Source organism: Anomaloglossus baeobatrachus, chromosome 2, assembly GCF_048569485.1.
Source record: "Anomaloglossus baeobatrachus isolate aAnoBae1 chromosome 2, aAnoBae1.hap1, whole genome shotgun sequence".
Lineage (NCBI taxonomy): Eukaryota > Metazoa > Chordata > Amphibia > Anura > Aromobatidae > Anomaloglossus > Anomaloglossus baeobatrachus.
The window spans coordinates 253664180-253678312 of record NC_134354.1 but is presented as its reverse complement, the minus strand read 5'-3'; the positions used below and the strand labels follow the sequence as shown (position 1 = coordinate 253678312).

General features: G+C 45.3%; 1 protein-coding gene across 1 annotated transcript in view; it reads left to right on the top strand.

Annotated features, from left to right (window-relative positions):
• The window catches only part of LOC142289792 (glutathione S-transferase Mu 2-like), a 20338-nt gene extending 8744 nt beyond the window's left edge, over window positions 1–11594 (top strand). The window contains exons 3-8 of the mRNA XM_075333722.1: window positions 7232–7296; window positions 7441–7522; window positions 9529–9629; window positions 10293–10388; window positions 10493–10603; window positions 11198–11594. Of these exons, the coding sequence (XP_075189837.1) occupies window positions 7232–7296; window positions 7441–7522; window positions 9529–9629; window positions 10293–10388; window positions 10493–10603; window positions 11198–11284 (542 nt within the window). The 3' untranslated portion in view covers window positions 11285–11594. The remainder of the gene's footprint in view (window positions 1–7231; window positions 7297–7440; window positions 7523–9528; window positions 9630–10292; window positions 10389–10492; window positions 10604–11197) is intronic.
• The last annotated feature ends 2539 nt before the right edge of the window (window positions 11595–14133 follow it).

Here is a 14133-nt window from a genome sequence, read left to right as displayed (position 1 = left end):
GCGTTCCTCGCCCGTGAGTGAAAAGGGGGATTTTTGATTGGGGGGGGTTTTGATTATTGTCCGTGACTCCACCCACGGTTGTGGTGATTTTGGTGACACCACCGCTGCTCTGGAGGGGGATCCCGGGAGCGGTGACAGGGAGCAGCTTTGTTGTTATTTCTCCCCTTCGTGGGTAGGGGGTTGGTTGTCCCGGGGCCCGTTGATGGGGGTAGGGATGGGTGGCAGGCGGGCTACAGGGCCTGGTGAGGTGCAGGGTCGCAGGGGCAGCGCTGTGCCGCATGGCACGGTGGTACTCACTCAGCCAATGATGAAGACACAGTTCTCGGTAAAACACACGGCTGGATGGACGGGTCCCACTGATGGCTGCGGTGGTTTCTGCTCCTGGCAGGTTCATGGTGACTGCCTTTCCCTGCACCTAGATACGGTAGATGGTTCCAATGGGTTCCCACCGGTAACCCGCTCCCCGGCTTGGATATAGGCCGGAGGAGCCCCTTTTGCCCGCAGGCACTGGCCCTGAGAAACAGTTGCCTTGGCGGTGGCGGTGTCTCCCTCACTTGGTTGGACTGTTGCCTTCTGTCGGGACTTGGCTGTTGGGAAACCCAGGAGGTTCCCTTCACTAACGAATTTGGCAAATTCACGGCGACTCCTAGCCTTGCCGGGGTCCGTAAGCCCCTGCCAGATGGTGCTGACTTCTCTTTGTGTACCGGTCTGGTACCGCCGGGCCACCGCCCGTCCACGGTCCTTATGGTAGACTCCGATAGGCCACTCCTGCAGACGGTCACCACCGTCTGCCAACCTTGCTGATCTGTCCAGGCCACACACCCGGACCAATTTCAGGCTGCTCAACTACTACTTCCTTCTGCTCACTTTCACCTCCAACTCTGGTCTCTCTCCACTCCTCAACTCATCTGCCTGGTTTTCCCGCCTCCAGGACTGTGAACTCCTCGGTGGGCGGGACCAACCGCCTGGCCCACCCCCTGGTGTGGACATCAGCCCCTGGAGGAAGGCAACCAGGGTTTTGTGTTCTGACTTCGGTGTGCCTGCTGGGAGTGTGGGGTGTGTTGGTGTTGTTCTCTGTGGCCCCTGGCTTGTCCAGGGCGCCACAATGGGGTCTCTCTTTCTCTCTCAGCTTAAAAAAAACAAAAAAAAATGATCAGTTTTTTTTACCGGATCCGTCTCATCAGATTTTACACAATCTGAGATGGATCCGTTGCATCGGGCACAAACCGGATTGTGCCTGATTACAAAAAACTGATGTGTGAAAGTAGCCTTACCTTCCCTGCGACGTCGCTGTTGCCGGCAAAGCGTCTCCTTTCTAAGGGGGCGGTTCGTTCGGCGTCACCGCGACGTCACACGGCAGCCGTCCCAATAGCAGAGGAGGGGCAGAGATGAGCGGCTGGAACATGCCACCCACCCCCTTCCTTCCTCATTGCCGGTGGACGGAGGTAAGGAGATGTTCCTCGCTCCTGCGGTGTCACACGTAGCGATGTGTGCTGCCGCAGGAACGACGAACAACATCGCTACAGACCAGACAACGATTTTTCATAAATAAACGACCTCTCAGACAAACTATTTTTGCCTCTTTTGCGATCGTTTTAGGTCGCTCCAGCCTGTCACACGCTGCGATGTCGCTAACGACGCCGGATGTGCGTCACAAACACCGTGACCTCGACGATATATCGTTAGCGATGTCGCAGCGTGTAAATGGCTCGTAAGGTAATGGTATATTTTTATTTTTAAAAAGCCCATGACAGCATCCTTATATTTTACCCCTTATCAATGGTTTAGGTATGCACTAATCATTTTTTTTTGGGTGTGTATCCTATGGGCTTTGCCCATTTTTTCATGGTGGTATGAATGTAAAACTATGTAGGAGGTCCTGTCATGCTCTGCAATCCAACTTTATGCGCGTGAGCAATGCAGCCCTTTTATTCAGTAGGTTTCCTGTCCTTGTGGTCCTCATGGGCTCTTTAAAATCCAATTCTTGATAAGTAATTTAGTCTTTTATACTTATAACCTAAATGGCGCTCTACAGCTTAAAACTGATAAGGGCTAACTGTAATGTTAGCGGACTGATATCCAGAATAGCCGTGATTGTCCTGACCTGAACTCAACAGCCTCATTTATGTTTGCAAAGACTCATTCAAACATTTGAGTTTGTTCACATATGGGACAAAAAAAATGGTAGTAGTTTCATCAATGTTTGGTCAGTGTGTCTGGTTTTTAACATCAGGGTCATTCCATGGTAACTTGCGTTACATTCGCAAGCCAAAAACTGAGTTAATAATGGCTACAGACTGTTCTTTGAAGGCAGGCACAAAATTGAGTGAATGTATATTGTACATTGAACTATTCTCAATAGATTTCAACACAGTTTGATTTTTAAACAATAGAAATGAAATACAATGTTATTACTTGGTAACTTATCTTACACAAAAAGGAACGCAAATCTATTGAGAATGGTTCAATGTGCAATATACATTCACTCATTTTTATGCCTGCCTTCAAAGAACAGTCTGTAGCCATTATTAACTCAGGTTTTGGCTTGTGAATGTAAGGTAAGTTACCATGGAATGACCCATCAGTGTTTTTCATGTATAAATACAGTGGAACCTTGGTTTAAGAGTAACTTGGTTTCAGAGTGTTTTGCAAGACAAGCAAAGCTTTCTAATAATGTGTAACTTAGTTTAAGAGCAATGCTTTGCAATAAAAGCAAATACTCACCGAGCACACGTCTGGTTCTGTCCTTTCACTGCGTTCTGACCCGCTCTGGAGGTAACTTTCTGTCCATATCTACTGTATACTATATACCATTGTACAGTACAGTATATACTGTACAGCATGTCTATCAATTTGCATTTGTGGATACAGTATTGTACTTATTGATAACCAGTACAGCACATTGTTTGTACTGTACCTCCTGCACACCAACAATTGTAAGCTAAAGTGCAGTTTAATTTGTTTTATATGCTTTTACTGTACAATATTTTGTATGTGTACTATAATTTTATATGAATACAGTGCATTATTTTGTATTACTGTAATAAATTTGTATAAATACAGTAAATATTTTTGGGCTTTGGAATGAATTGTCTGCGTTTCAATTATTTCCTATGGGAAAATTTGCTTTGATATAAGAGTAACTTGGTTTAAGAGCTCACTCCCGGAACCAATTATGTTTGTAATCCAAGGTTCCACTGTAATTACAAAGCTTGTCCAAGCCTTTGCAATGTTAATCCTGGATTACACTCTGATGCAGTCCCTGTACTGTTATTTTCAGACCCATAAAATTGTATTAATACTTTTAATTTGTTAAAGGGAACCTGTCACCAGAGTTTTCCCCTATAAGCTGTGGCCACCACCAGGAAGTACTTGCACACTATTGCAGAATGCTGTTGTCGCGGGCGGAGGAGGGGACGCTGCGCTCTCCCACTGCTCGTGTCCGGCTGCTGCTGCTGCTCGGCGGTGGCTCGAGCGGTGGGCCGGATCCCGGGGACTCGAGCGGCGTTCCTCGCCCGTGAGTGAAAAGGGGTAGGGATTGATTGGATGGTGGGTTTGAGTATTGTCCGTGACGCCACCCACGGTTGTGGTGATATTGGTGACACCACCGCTGCTCTGGACGGGGATCCCGGGAGCGGTGACAGGGAGCAGCTTTGTTGTTAGTTCTCCCCTCCGTGGGTAGGGGGTTGGTTGTCCCGGGGCCCGGTGATGGGGGTAGGGATGGATGGTAGGCGGGTTACGGGGCCTGGTGAGGTGCAGGGTCGCGGGGGCAGCGCTGTGGTACTCACTCAGCCAATGATGAAGACACAGTTCTCGGTAAAACACGGCTGGATGGACGGGTTCCACAGGCGGCTGCGGTGTTGTTTCTCCCGGCAGGTTGGTGATGACTGCCTTTCCCTGCACCTATGTACGGTAGATGGTTACGATGGGTTCCCACCGGTAACCCGCTCCCCAGCTTGGATATGGGCTGGAGGAGCCCCTTTTGCCCGCAGGCGCTGGCCCTGAGAAACGGTTGCCTTGGCGGTGGCGGTGTCTCCCTCACTTGGTTGGACTGTTGCCTTCTGTCGGGACTTGGCTGTTGGGAAACCCAGGAGGTTCCCTTCACCAACGAATTTGTCAAATTCACGGCGACTCCTAGCCTTGCCGGGGTCCGTAAGCCCCTGCCAGATGGTGCTGGCTTCTCTTTGCGTACCGGTCCGGTACCGCCGGGCCACCGCCCGTCCACGGTCCTTACGGTAGACTCCAATCAGCCACTCCTGCAGATGGTCACCACCGTCTGCCAACCTTGCTGTCCCGCCCGGGCCACACACCCGGACGCTGTCAGTTAGTTGCTCCACTACCACTTCTCCTCCTTCCACTTTCACCTCCAAAACTAATCTGTCTGTTTTCCCGCCTCCAGGACTGTGAACTCCTCGGTGGGCGGGACCAACCGCCTGGCCCACCCCCTGGTGTGAACATCAGCCCCTGGAGGAAGGCAACAAGGGTTTTATGTCTGACCTCGGTGTGCCTGCTGGGAGTGTGGGGTGTGTTGATGTTGTTTTCTGTGGCCCCTGGCTTGTCCAGGGCGCCACACTGTATATATGTGCCCAGGCTGATTTGTGTAATGTAAATAAATCTTTTATTCTCGCCTGCAGGGCGGTCGGGTCCTATGGGCGTTGTTGGACTTTGTTCGGAGCCTCCTCTCTTCCTTCCATCGCTGGACTCCTTCCCTGCCCCTTGTGGATGTTGCATCCTATGTCATCCACATAGAGGCTGACACTGCGCTCCTGTGTGAGTGCACTTTAATCTACCCTGCTGAGGGCAGAGCAAATTACTGTAATGTGCATATTGGGAAAAGTCAAGTGCACTACAATACAATACTTTGATTATTATTATTATTATATATCTGCCCTTAGCAGGGCAGATCAAAGTGCACAAGTGCAATGTCAGTCCTCTGTGTGGATGATGTAGGACACGTCAGCCACACGGAGCAGGGAAGGAGGACAGCGGTGGAAGGAAGATAGGAGGCGCCGGACCGATACCAGCAACGCCCATCGGACCCGACTGCCCTGTGAGTATAATAAAAGCTGGGGGGTTTTTTTACGTTCTACAGATTGGCTTGTCCACTTATAAACAGCTTTCCAGAATACTGTATATATGGGCTTATTGCTGGTGGCCTCAGTTTATAAGGGACAAAAAAAAAGGTGACAGGTTCCCTTTTAAGCCAATAAACGGTCCTTTTTCCGTCATTTTTGCATGTACAGACTGTCTACAGAAAACTAAAAAAAAAACACCAATTACCTGGAACATATGAACAGTCCCATAGACTATAATGAGCTTTTATTCTAGTTAGACTGTGAAATTCAGATGTAAATTTGGTGGATGACAAAGGCTATGTTCACACAGTGCGTTTTTTTTTCTCATTAGTTTTATACAAATATATGCTAATACCGTGTTTTCCTGAAAATAAGACAGTGTCTTATATTAATTTTTGCTCCCAAAGATGTGCTAGGTTTCATTTTCAGGGGATGTCTTATTTTTCCATGAAGAAGAATTCATATTTATTGTTGAACAAAAAAATGAACATTTTTTTATATAATGTACAGTAGTTTATCACTAATAATAATAATAATAATAATTTATTCATTTATATAGTGCTATTAATTCCATAGCGCTTTACATACATTGGGAACACTGTCCCCATTGGGGCTCACAATCTAAATTCCCTATCTGTATGTCTTTGGAGTGTGGGAGGAAACCAGAGTACCCGGAGGAAACCCACACAAACACGGGAAGAACATACAAACTCCTTGCAGATGGTGTCCTTGGTGGGAATTGAACCCAGGACCTCAGCGCTGCAAGACTGCAGTGCTAACCACTGAGCCACCATGAAACCAGCATAAACAGACAAACTGTGAATCCTATCAAGAATTTCTTGTTACTGCCATTATTTCCATGTACAACATGCCCTGGTGTTCTGTTCCGCGGGCATGCTTCCAAACAAAAACATTGCTAGGTCTTACTTTCAGGGGAAGCCTTATATTTAGCAATTCAGCAAAACCTCTACTAGGTCTTATTTTTAGGGGATGTCTTATTTTAGGGGAAACAGGGTAAGCTCGTTTTTTTCAGTACCAGCAAAACCTATGAAACTCTAGAAATCTCATACACACACACACGTGTTTTTTTTTTGTTTGTTTTTTCCCTGACTGAAATGGAACAAGTTTTTGAAAGAAGCAGCCTGTCAATTCTTTCAGTGGTTTTGCTGTTTTTCCACCATTGAAAGCAAAGTGAAAAAACGCAGCTGCGTTTTTTTAATGAAACAAACTTGTATTTGAACATGTACTGTAGACAAGTGACACACCAAAAATGCAGCTTTTTTGCTGCCAAGAGATCATGTGCCCTGTGTTAACATTGCCTTAATGTGGTTTTTGCATAAATAAACAGGATTCAATGTTGTTTAGCTGGGTCATTACGGTTAGGCTAGGTTCGCACACTGCGTCTTTTTGACGCTGCGTTTTTGTGCGTTTTTGGCCGCTAAAAACGCACAAACGCACCTGCATCGAAAAAACGCATCAAAAAACGCATGCGTTTTTGCCGCGATTTGGTGCGTTTTTGGCTGCGTTTTGCTGCATTTTTTATCTCTGCGTTTTGCTGCGTTTTTCCAATGCATTGCATGGGGGGAAAACGCAGAAAAACGCAGGAAAGAACTGTCATGTCCATTTTTTTTTTTAACTAAAAAACGCAGGGAAAAAAAACAGATGTGTGCGGACAGCAAAAATGAAAACTCATAGACTTTGCTGGGGAAGCAAAGTCCTGCAGTTTTGAGGCCAAAAACGCACCCGAAAAACGCGCAAAAACGCCGCGAAAAACGCACTGTGCGCACATAGCCTTGGAGTTCCCTGTTGAATAAACCAGCCTAATAGATTTGGGTCAAGCAATACAAATCTGCACAGTCAAAACATGATTGTTTATGCATGAAGTCGACCTAAATAAATCTTTTACAACTGCATCTTGGCCGTGATAAAAGCATAGTCTGGCCTTACATAGTTTAGAACATACCTCGGAAAGCCGTGTCGTATGTCAGTTTATGATACACAGAAATGCACAGTGGGCATGGAATTTCTATAAAATCCCATCCACTGCTTGTACCGTACAACACAGCTTTTTGGATGCAGTGAAAATGCACTGCGTCTAAAAACACTGCTAACACTAATCGTGTGCGCTCACTCAAAATTTGTATTTCTCCATACAGCTCCAGATTATGACAAGAGTCAATGGCTTAATGAGAAGGAGAAGCTGGGCTTGGACTTTCCCAATGTATGTGAACTTTATAGAAGGGATATCAATACTTTTAAATGCAACTTTGCAATTGGGGTTGATGGATTTATTTTATTCCAGTAGTGAACAGGATTTATGTATAATCATCCCTGTTGGTGATAATACCAATTTTGTATTACACAGTTGCCATACCTTATTGATGGAGACGTTAAGCTGACGCAGAGTAATACTATTCTGCGCTACATTGCCCGCAAGCATGGAGTGTGTGAGTATGGACTTCTAGTTGTATTAATTTTTTTTTTTAATTATTTTAAGGTGCTTTAGTCTGGTACAGACTCCTGTGTTCAATATCCTTTTCTTGTAGTTTTTGTTTGGAGATCTCTATTCACTAATAAACTTTTATTTAACCCCTTCATGACCTTGACTGTAATGATAAGGCTGGGGCCACACGGGGATCTACTGCGATCCTCTCGCATGACACTCCGCTCGCACTGGCAGTACAGCAGAGCCGAGTGTCATGCTTGTGTCCCTGCGACTGAGGTCGGACTGTGCGAGTGGACCTCAGCTGCGGGGGGTGGGCTGGCTCTGCGGAGGGGCAGGCAGCAGCTGCGGAGGGGAGGGAGGGATTTTTCTCCCTCTCTCCTCTGTAGCCGGCTATTGCCATTCTCGCACTGCACTCGCGTTACACCGGTGTACCGCGAGTACAGTGCGATTTTTCTCTCCCTCTATAGACTTGAATTGGTGCGAGAGAAAGAGTCTCGCCTTACAGTCTCAGCATGTTGCGATTGTTTTCTCGGTCCGATTAGGGCTGAGAAAATAATCGCTCATGGGTGCTGACACACAGTCTGATATTGGTCCGAGTGGAATGCGATGTTTTATCGCATTCCACTTGTACCGATTTTTCTCGCCGTGTGTCTTAGGCCTAAGTCTTGGCGATTGCGTGTGCACAAGAGCTGTACATGCGCAGTCTCCGCCAGGGACTCCGCCAGCGTGGCAGTCAAGCACAGGCTCTCACAGCCAGAAGAGGTGGAGCTCAGCCTCAGGCTGTTTAACCCTCTAAATGCCACACTCAAAAGCAATCTCAGCATTTGGGAGGCAGGAAGAGGGAGTGTGCTCCCTCTCCCACCTAATTGGGATCTTGGCAATGTGATCATTGGGGGGGCCTAATTGTTGCCATGGTAACCTGAGGTTTCTGACAGTGTCACACTGACAGGTATAATGCATCTGCTCTGCAATTTCTCCTGTCATCATTCTGAAAATACAAAATTTAAGGCTAAAACAATATTTTTCTGTGAAAAATGGTTTTCTTTTTACTTTCACGACTTACTTCATAGAATTTTATAATATTATCTGGGGGCTCAAGGTGTTAACCAAACATCTAGATAAATTCCTTGAGCGGTCTAGATTGCAAAATGGGTGAACACCCTCCCCCCTTCCCCCCTCCTTTTACTGTTTAGGCATATCAGGGACTCTGCAAACACGTAGTTCTGGTCATGCGCACTATGAAGCCGGGTGTACACGTCCTGGCTTCAAACTGAAGTAGTGCACATGACCGAAACTCTGGGGGTCGTGTACACGGAGCCGAAATCCAGCATCAGACGGAGATGGCAGCAGATAGGTGAGTGAGATCATCTTCTGACGCTGCTCATTCATTAGCATGTCCACAGGGGCGTGCTAACATGCTAATGGTTCCGACTAGCAAGGGAAGCATTGCCCTTGGGACTAGTCCCTGATCCCTGAACTCATTAGCATACAATAAAAGATCTTTAGGAATACTTTTTCTAAAGATCTCCTTATCTATACTACTGTATACAGGGATGGTTAGGCAGGGATTAGCAATATGCACCCAGAACTGCTCGTGGTTCTGGGTGAATATTGGACCTGACAGGTTCCCTTAAACTATTTTGTGTGACATAACTCTCTTGTTTAAAGGTATCAAAATTCAAAGTTTGAAAATTGCAAAATTTAAACACTTTTTGACAAATTTCGAATATTTTAACAAATGAACGCAAAAAATATCGTCCTAAATGAAACACAATGTACTAATTTAACATTAAGTATGATTTGTCACTATAAAATGTCAGATTCAATGGAAACTATTGAAGTGCTCCAGAGTTATTAGCTCATAAAATTGTCCTGGTCAGGCAGGTGCAAACAGGCTGGGTGGATGAAGGGGTTAAAAACATGAGCTGAACATTTTATATCCAGGTGCATGGTTTTTATTGTCACCTGAGCCCTCTAGGAGCCATTAATGATTACTATGTTTTGCAGGTGCGGACACAGAGAGTGAACAGAACATTGAATCAATGATAGAAAATGAAGCCATGGATTTTCGGTTGCGGCTTGCTTCTATTACATACAACCCCCAGTTTGTAAGTAAATCCTCTAAAGAAATCTTGCATTGTGTTATATATAACCGTGTAAATGTATGGCGACTCAGACAGTAAGGCTATGTGCCCACGGGACTCTGTACTCGCGGATTATGCTGCGGAAAACCTGCGGATTTATCTGGATTTTCTAGATAAATCTGCAGGTTCTAGCAAGTACAGACATTCCCCATGTTATCCTATGGGATATGGGGAGTGTCTGTGTCCATGCTGCGGTATGTGCGGCTGCGGAATATGCTGCGGATGTCCTGCAGCCGCACAGAACTGCATGTCAATTGTTCCTGCTGAATTACCTGCGGAAATCCCGGCTCTCCACTATGGAGATAGAGGCCAGGACTTCCGCAGGTAAGTCACATGAATATCCACAGGTTTTCCGCAGATATTTCACTGGAATCCCGCAACTATGTATAGCTGCGGATTCTGGGGAGCTGCTGCGGGAAACCTGTGGATATATCCGCGGGTACAGAGTCCCATGGGCACATAGCCTTAAATCTGAAACTGTTGGGTGTCTTGAGGATGACTTGGCTTCCCAGCAGCTGCAGACTCTTGTATATTGCTTCTTTGCTTGAATGCATCTTACTGCCCATCAATTTATGTAACTATGGACACAGCTGCAGATGAATGAGCCTTTGCCTTTCAATATTTCAGGAAGAGCTGAAAGGACCATACCTTGAAAAGCTCCCGACTGTATTGGCAAGATATTCACAATTTTTGGGGGAAAGACCCTGGTTTCTTGGGGACAAGGTAATAAAATACTCTAAGACAATGGATTTAGGTGCAGTATATGATTGCATGCCTATATACGTATACGTCTATTTGCATTCACTGAAATTGCCTCTATCCCAAAGATTACATTTGTAGACTTTCTGATGTATGATGTCCTGGATCAGCACAATATATTGGATCCTACCTGCCTGCAAAAGTTTAAGAACCTCCAGAACTTTCACGCAAGATTTGAGGTATATTTTATATTTATGCCTCCAAAGTATAGAAGCAGTATGCAGTCAACCCTTTTATGCCAGGGACAATTCTCACACTTCTTGCTAACCCAAAATCTGATGACATACCTATTTGTTTCTTGGCGTTGACAAATGGGTGTGCTTACATTTGCAACACTAAATATTTTTACTCCTTGAGAGGATTGGATTAAAGCTAGCCATCCCCCTTTAGTATGTCACAATCAGAGAGCCCATAACATTTTTTAGGAACAGGACACCAATTCGCACTGAATCTGCTTAAACTATTTTTTATTCAATCTGAAGCTCACTCCACTTATAAAAATACAGTAGGAACATTTTTGCCTAACTATTCCAAAACCATGGCTTTACTGGGTAATGTTAAGTAAGTTAATATTATAATAAGTAATAAAAGTAGGTAAAAAGATTGTAGTTTTATTAATATAAAGCATGAAACAACTTTTTTCCATTAGAGACGGCATTATGTATCCTAAATACCGTCCCCTTTACGGATAGTGGGTGGGTACATGTAGTGCATTACTTTATTTAAAGAATTGGTGCCACTTTAATTCATTTTTTTTTTGTTTTTTTTTCCAGGCTCTGCCGGCTATTGCTGCGTACATGAAAACACCCCGTTTTATAAGAAACCGTATTAACAATAGAATGGCTTCATGGGCCAACTAATAGTCTTGTAAAACATTTGTCCTATTAATTCAGTTTGTTGGCTTCATCCTGCATATTGAAAGTCTAAAATGTTTTGTTACTTTTCTGTTTTGTTAAAATGATCATTGAGTGAAACAGGCTACAAGAGATAGAGAGTTCCTCTTCAATTGAAGTCTTCAAAAAGGTCTAAGATGATTTAGTGAATTCTGGTTTGAGCATGGGGTTGGACCAGATTACCCAGGAGGTCCCTTCCAACTCAACCATTCTATGATTCAATTTTTAGCTTTGATGTAAACCTCATGAGCATTAAATAAAATTATTGGCAATTGTATGAATTATTCTAATGAAGCTCCAGTATACACAGAAAATTGCTATTGAAGAAAGATGTTTAACTTGACATAATGGCATTGTTTGAAAAGCCTTATGTATTTGTATTGTAAAAATGTTAACACCTTTGTCACAATCACCACTCGCTTGTGACACACGTGCCTCAGCTGCTACTGTAAAGGGGGACTTTGTTCCCCGCATTCACTCATCCACTTTCCTATTACAATAGGGTGACCATCAGCTAAGCACACCCCACAGCCAGTTCACCCAGCCTGTAATACTTATTATATGTTCTGAGGATTTCGATAGCGTAGGGCAATGATCAGCAGAGACGAGTTTTTGATACAAGATGTTTTATAATCTGTAACCACGGTAGATAACAACGGAACAAACACAGCAGTACAAATACACAAATACCTTCCCGAAACGGAGCGGAGGGAATTCCCGGGACCACGCACCGGACTCCCCCAGGGAGACCACCAGAGCGAACCCCTATACAGGGACTGTCCGGCAATCACCCCGGAAGGCCTAAATGCGCAGCAGCCGGGACACAATGGGCAAGCGGTAAAAGTCCAGGAGTGTCCGTACGGGATGATTGTCCAGAGTGGTTACGAACCAGAGAGAACCGGGCAGAGTGCTGACCGAAGATGGCAGACGGAATCCGGGCACAGCTTGAGAAACCGGGTAAGGTCCAGAGTCGGTCGGTCGGTAGTCTTTTAGGAGGATCCAAAAGCAATCAGGATTAGCAGCAGCAAAGCAGGAGCACACAGCAAGCAGTATACTCAGGCACTGGACTGGGCTGAGAGGCGGCCTTTTAAGCAGCTGGACAGGAAGTAGGGCAACAGAACCTTAAAACGCCATGTTAACTGAGGGCAAGCTCATTCAAAAGAGAACTGGAAAACCTGGAAACCTGACACAGCCACACTACACTTTTCGCTGCCACCATTCGTGGTTGTGAGAGACATCTGCACTGGGTCACATACTAGCACACATGCCACCCAGCTGTCTCAAGCATCTGTTAAGTAGTGTTCTTGCACACATAAGGTAACACAACCGATCTATTCTCCTTCTTTAGGGTTTGTAGTTGTATTTAGAGCAGCAAGGAACATACTTTTAATATATACAAGAGTACAGTGCATGAAAAAATAAAGGCATACATACAAACGGTATAAAATACAGGTCTTAGGAGTTGGATCTGAGAGGCGGAGGAGAACGCTGTGGGAAATACAGATAGATCTGCAATAATCTTTGCTTGTCCTGAGGTCTAAGGGCTTATGCGCACGTCGCATAATAGCATGCATTTACGCTGCGTATTGCACTGCAGCTTAATGCATGTGTCCTGCGTACCCTGCACAATCTATGAAGATTGTGCATGAGATGTGCGCACGTTGCTTTTATGAACGCAGCGATTTGGGTGCTAAAATTTTGACCCAAATCCGTGCGTTCATAAAAGCAGCATGTCAATTATTTCTGCGTTCTGGATGCAGCTCCCACTCTGTCTATGGTGGGGGCAAAAGCCAGAGCGCATGAAATCTGCTTTTTTAACAAAAAAACTGCATTCATTATGCAGTCTTTCTGCAGCGATTTGACGCGCTTATGTGCTGTCAAATTGCTGCAGAAGATTATTCAGTTACGTGCGCATGAGCCCTTACACATTATATTCTGTAGATGAGCTGTTATAAAGGTCTGTCAGACTCCTCCATCAGCTCAGGTAAGAGGAGGATGACTCACTTACATTTGATTCAAATCCAGTTTTAGCCCTTTTCCAGGACCTTCCTAGAGAAACAATCTGGCAGTCATCTTACTGAACTTCCTTCATGCATTCTAAACATACCCCACATAAGTATGATCTAGTCATTATTCAATGAGAGATTTCAATCTTGTGGATTGCCAGCTACTAAAACTTTAGCAATTATGCAAATAGATGATCATGGATATATTCATAGATTCTGTAAAAGTTTAAAATTTTATTCACCTGAAGTTTTAAATAAGATTAGTTTTATTAAACTTTTCTTCGTCGCTCTATTGGGAGACCCAGACGATTGGGTGTATAGCACTGCCTCCGGAGGCCACACAAAGCAATTACACTAAAAAGTGTAAGGCCCCTCCCCTTCTGGCTATACACCCCCAGTGGGATCACTGGCTCACCAGTTTTCTGCTTTGTGCGAAGGAGGTCAGACATCCACGCATAGCTCCACTGTTTGTAGTCAGCAGTAGCTGCTGGCTATATCGGATGGAAGAAAAGAGGGCCCATATAGGGCCCCCAGCATGCTCCCTTCTCACCCGCGGTGGTGCTTGTAAGGTTGAGGTACCTATTGCTGGTACAGAGGCTGGAGCCCACATGCTGTTTTCCTTCCACATCCCCTGGAGGGCTCTGTGGAAGTGGGATCTTGCCGGCCCCCAAGCCCTGGGGCCGGGCTCCATCCACAGACCCATAGAACCTGCTGGATTTGGAGCGGGAGTGCCGTTCAGGGACAAGGCCCTGCAACTTTCAGGTACTCTGTGTCCCCGGCAGGCACGGACACTCTCAGGCTTGCTGAGCG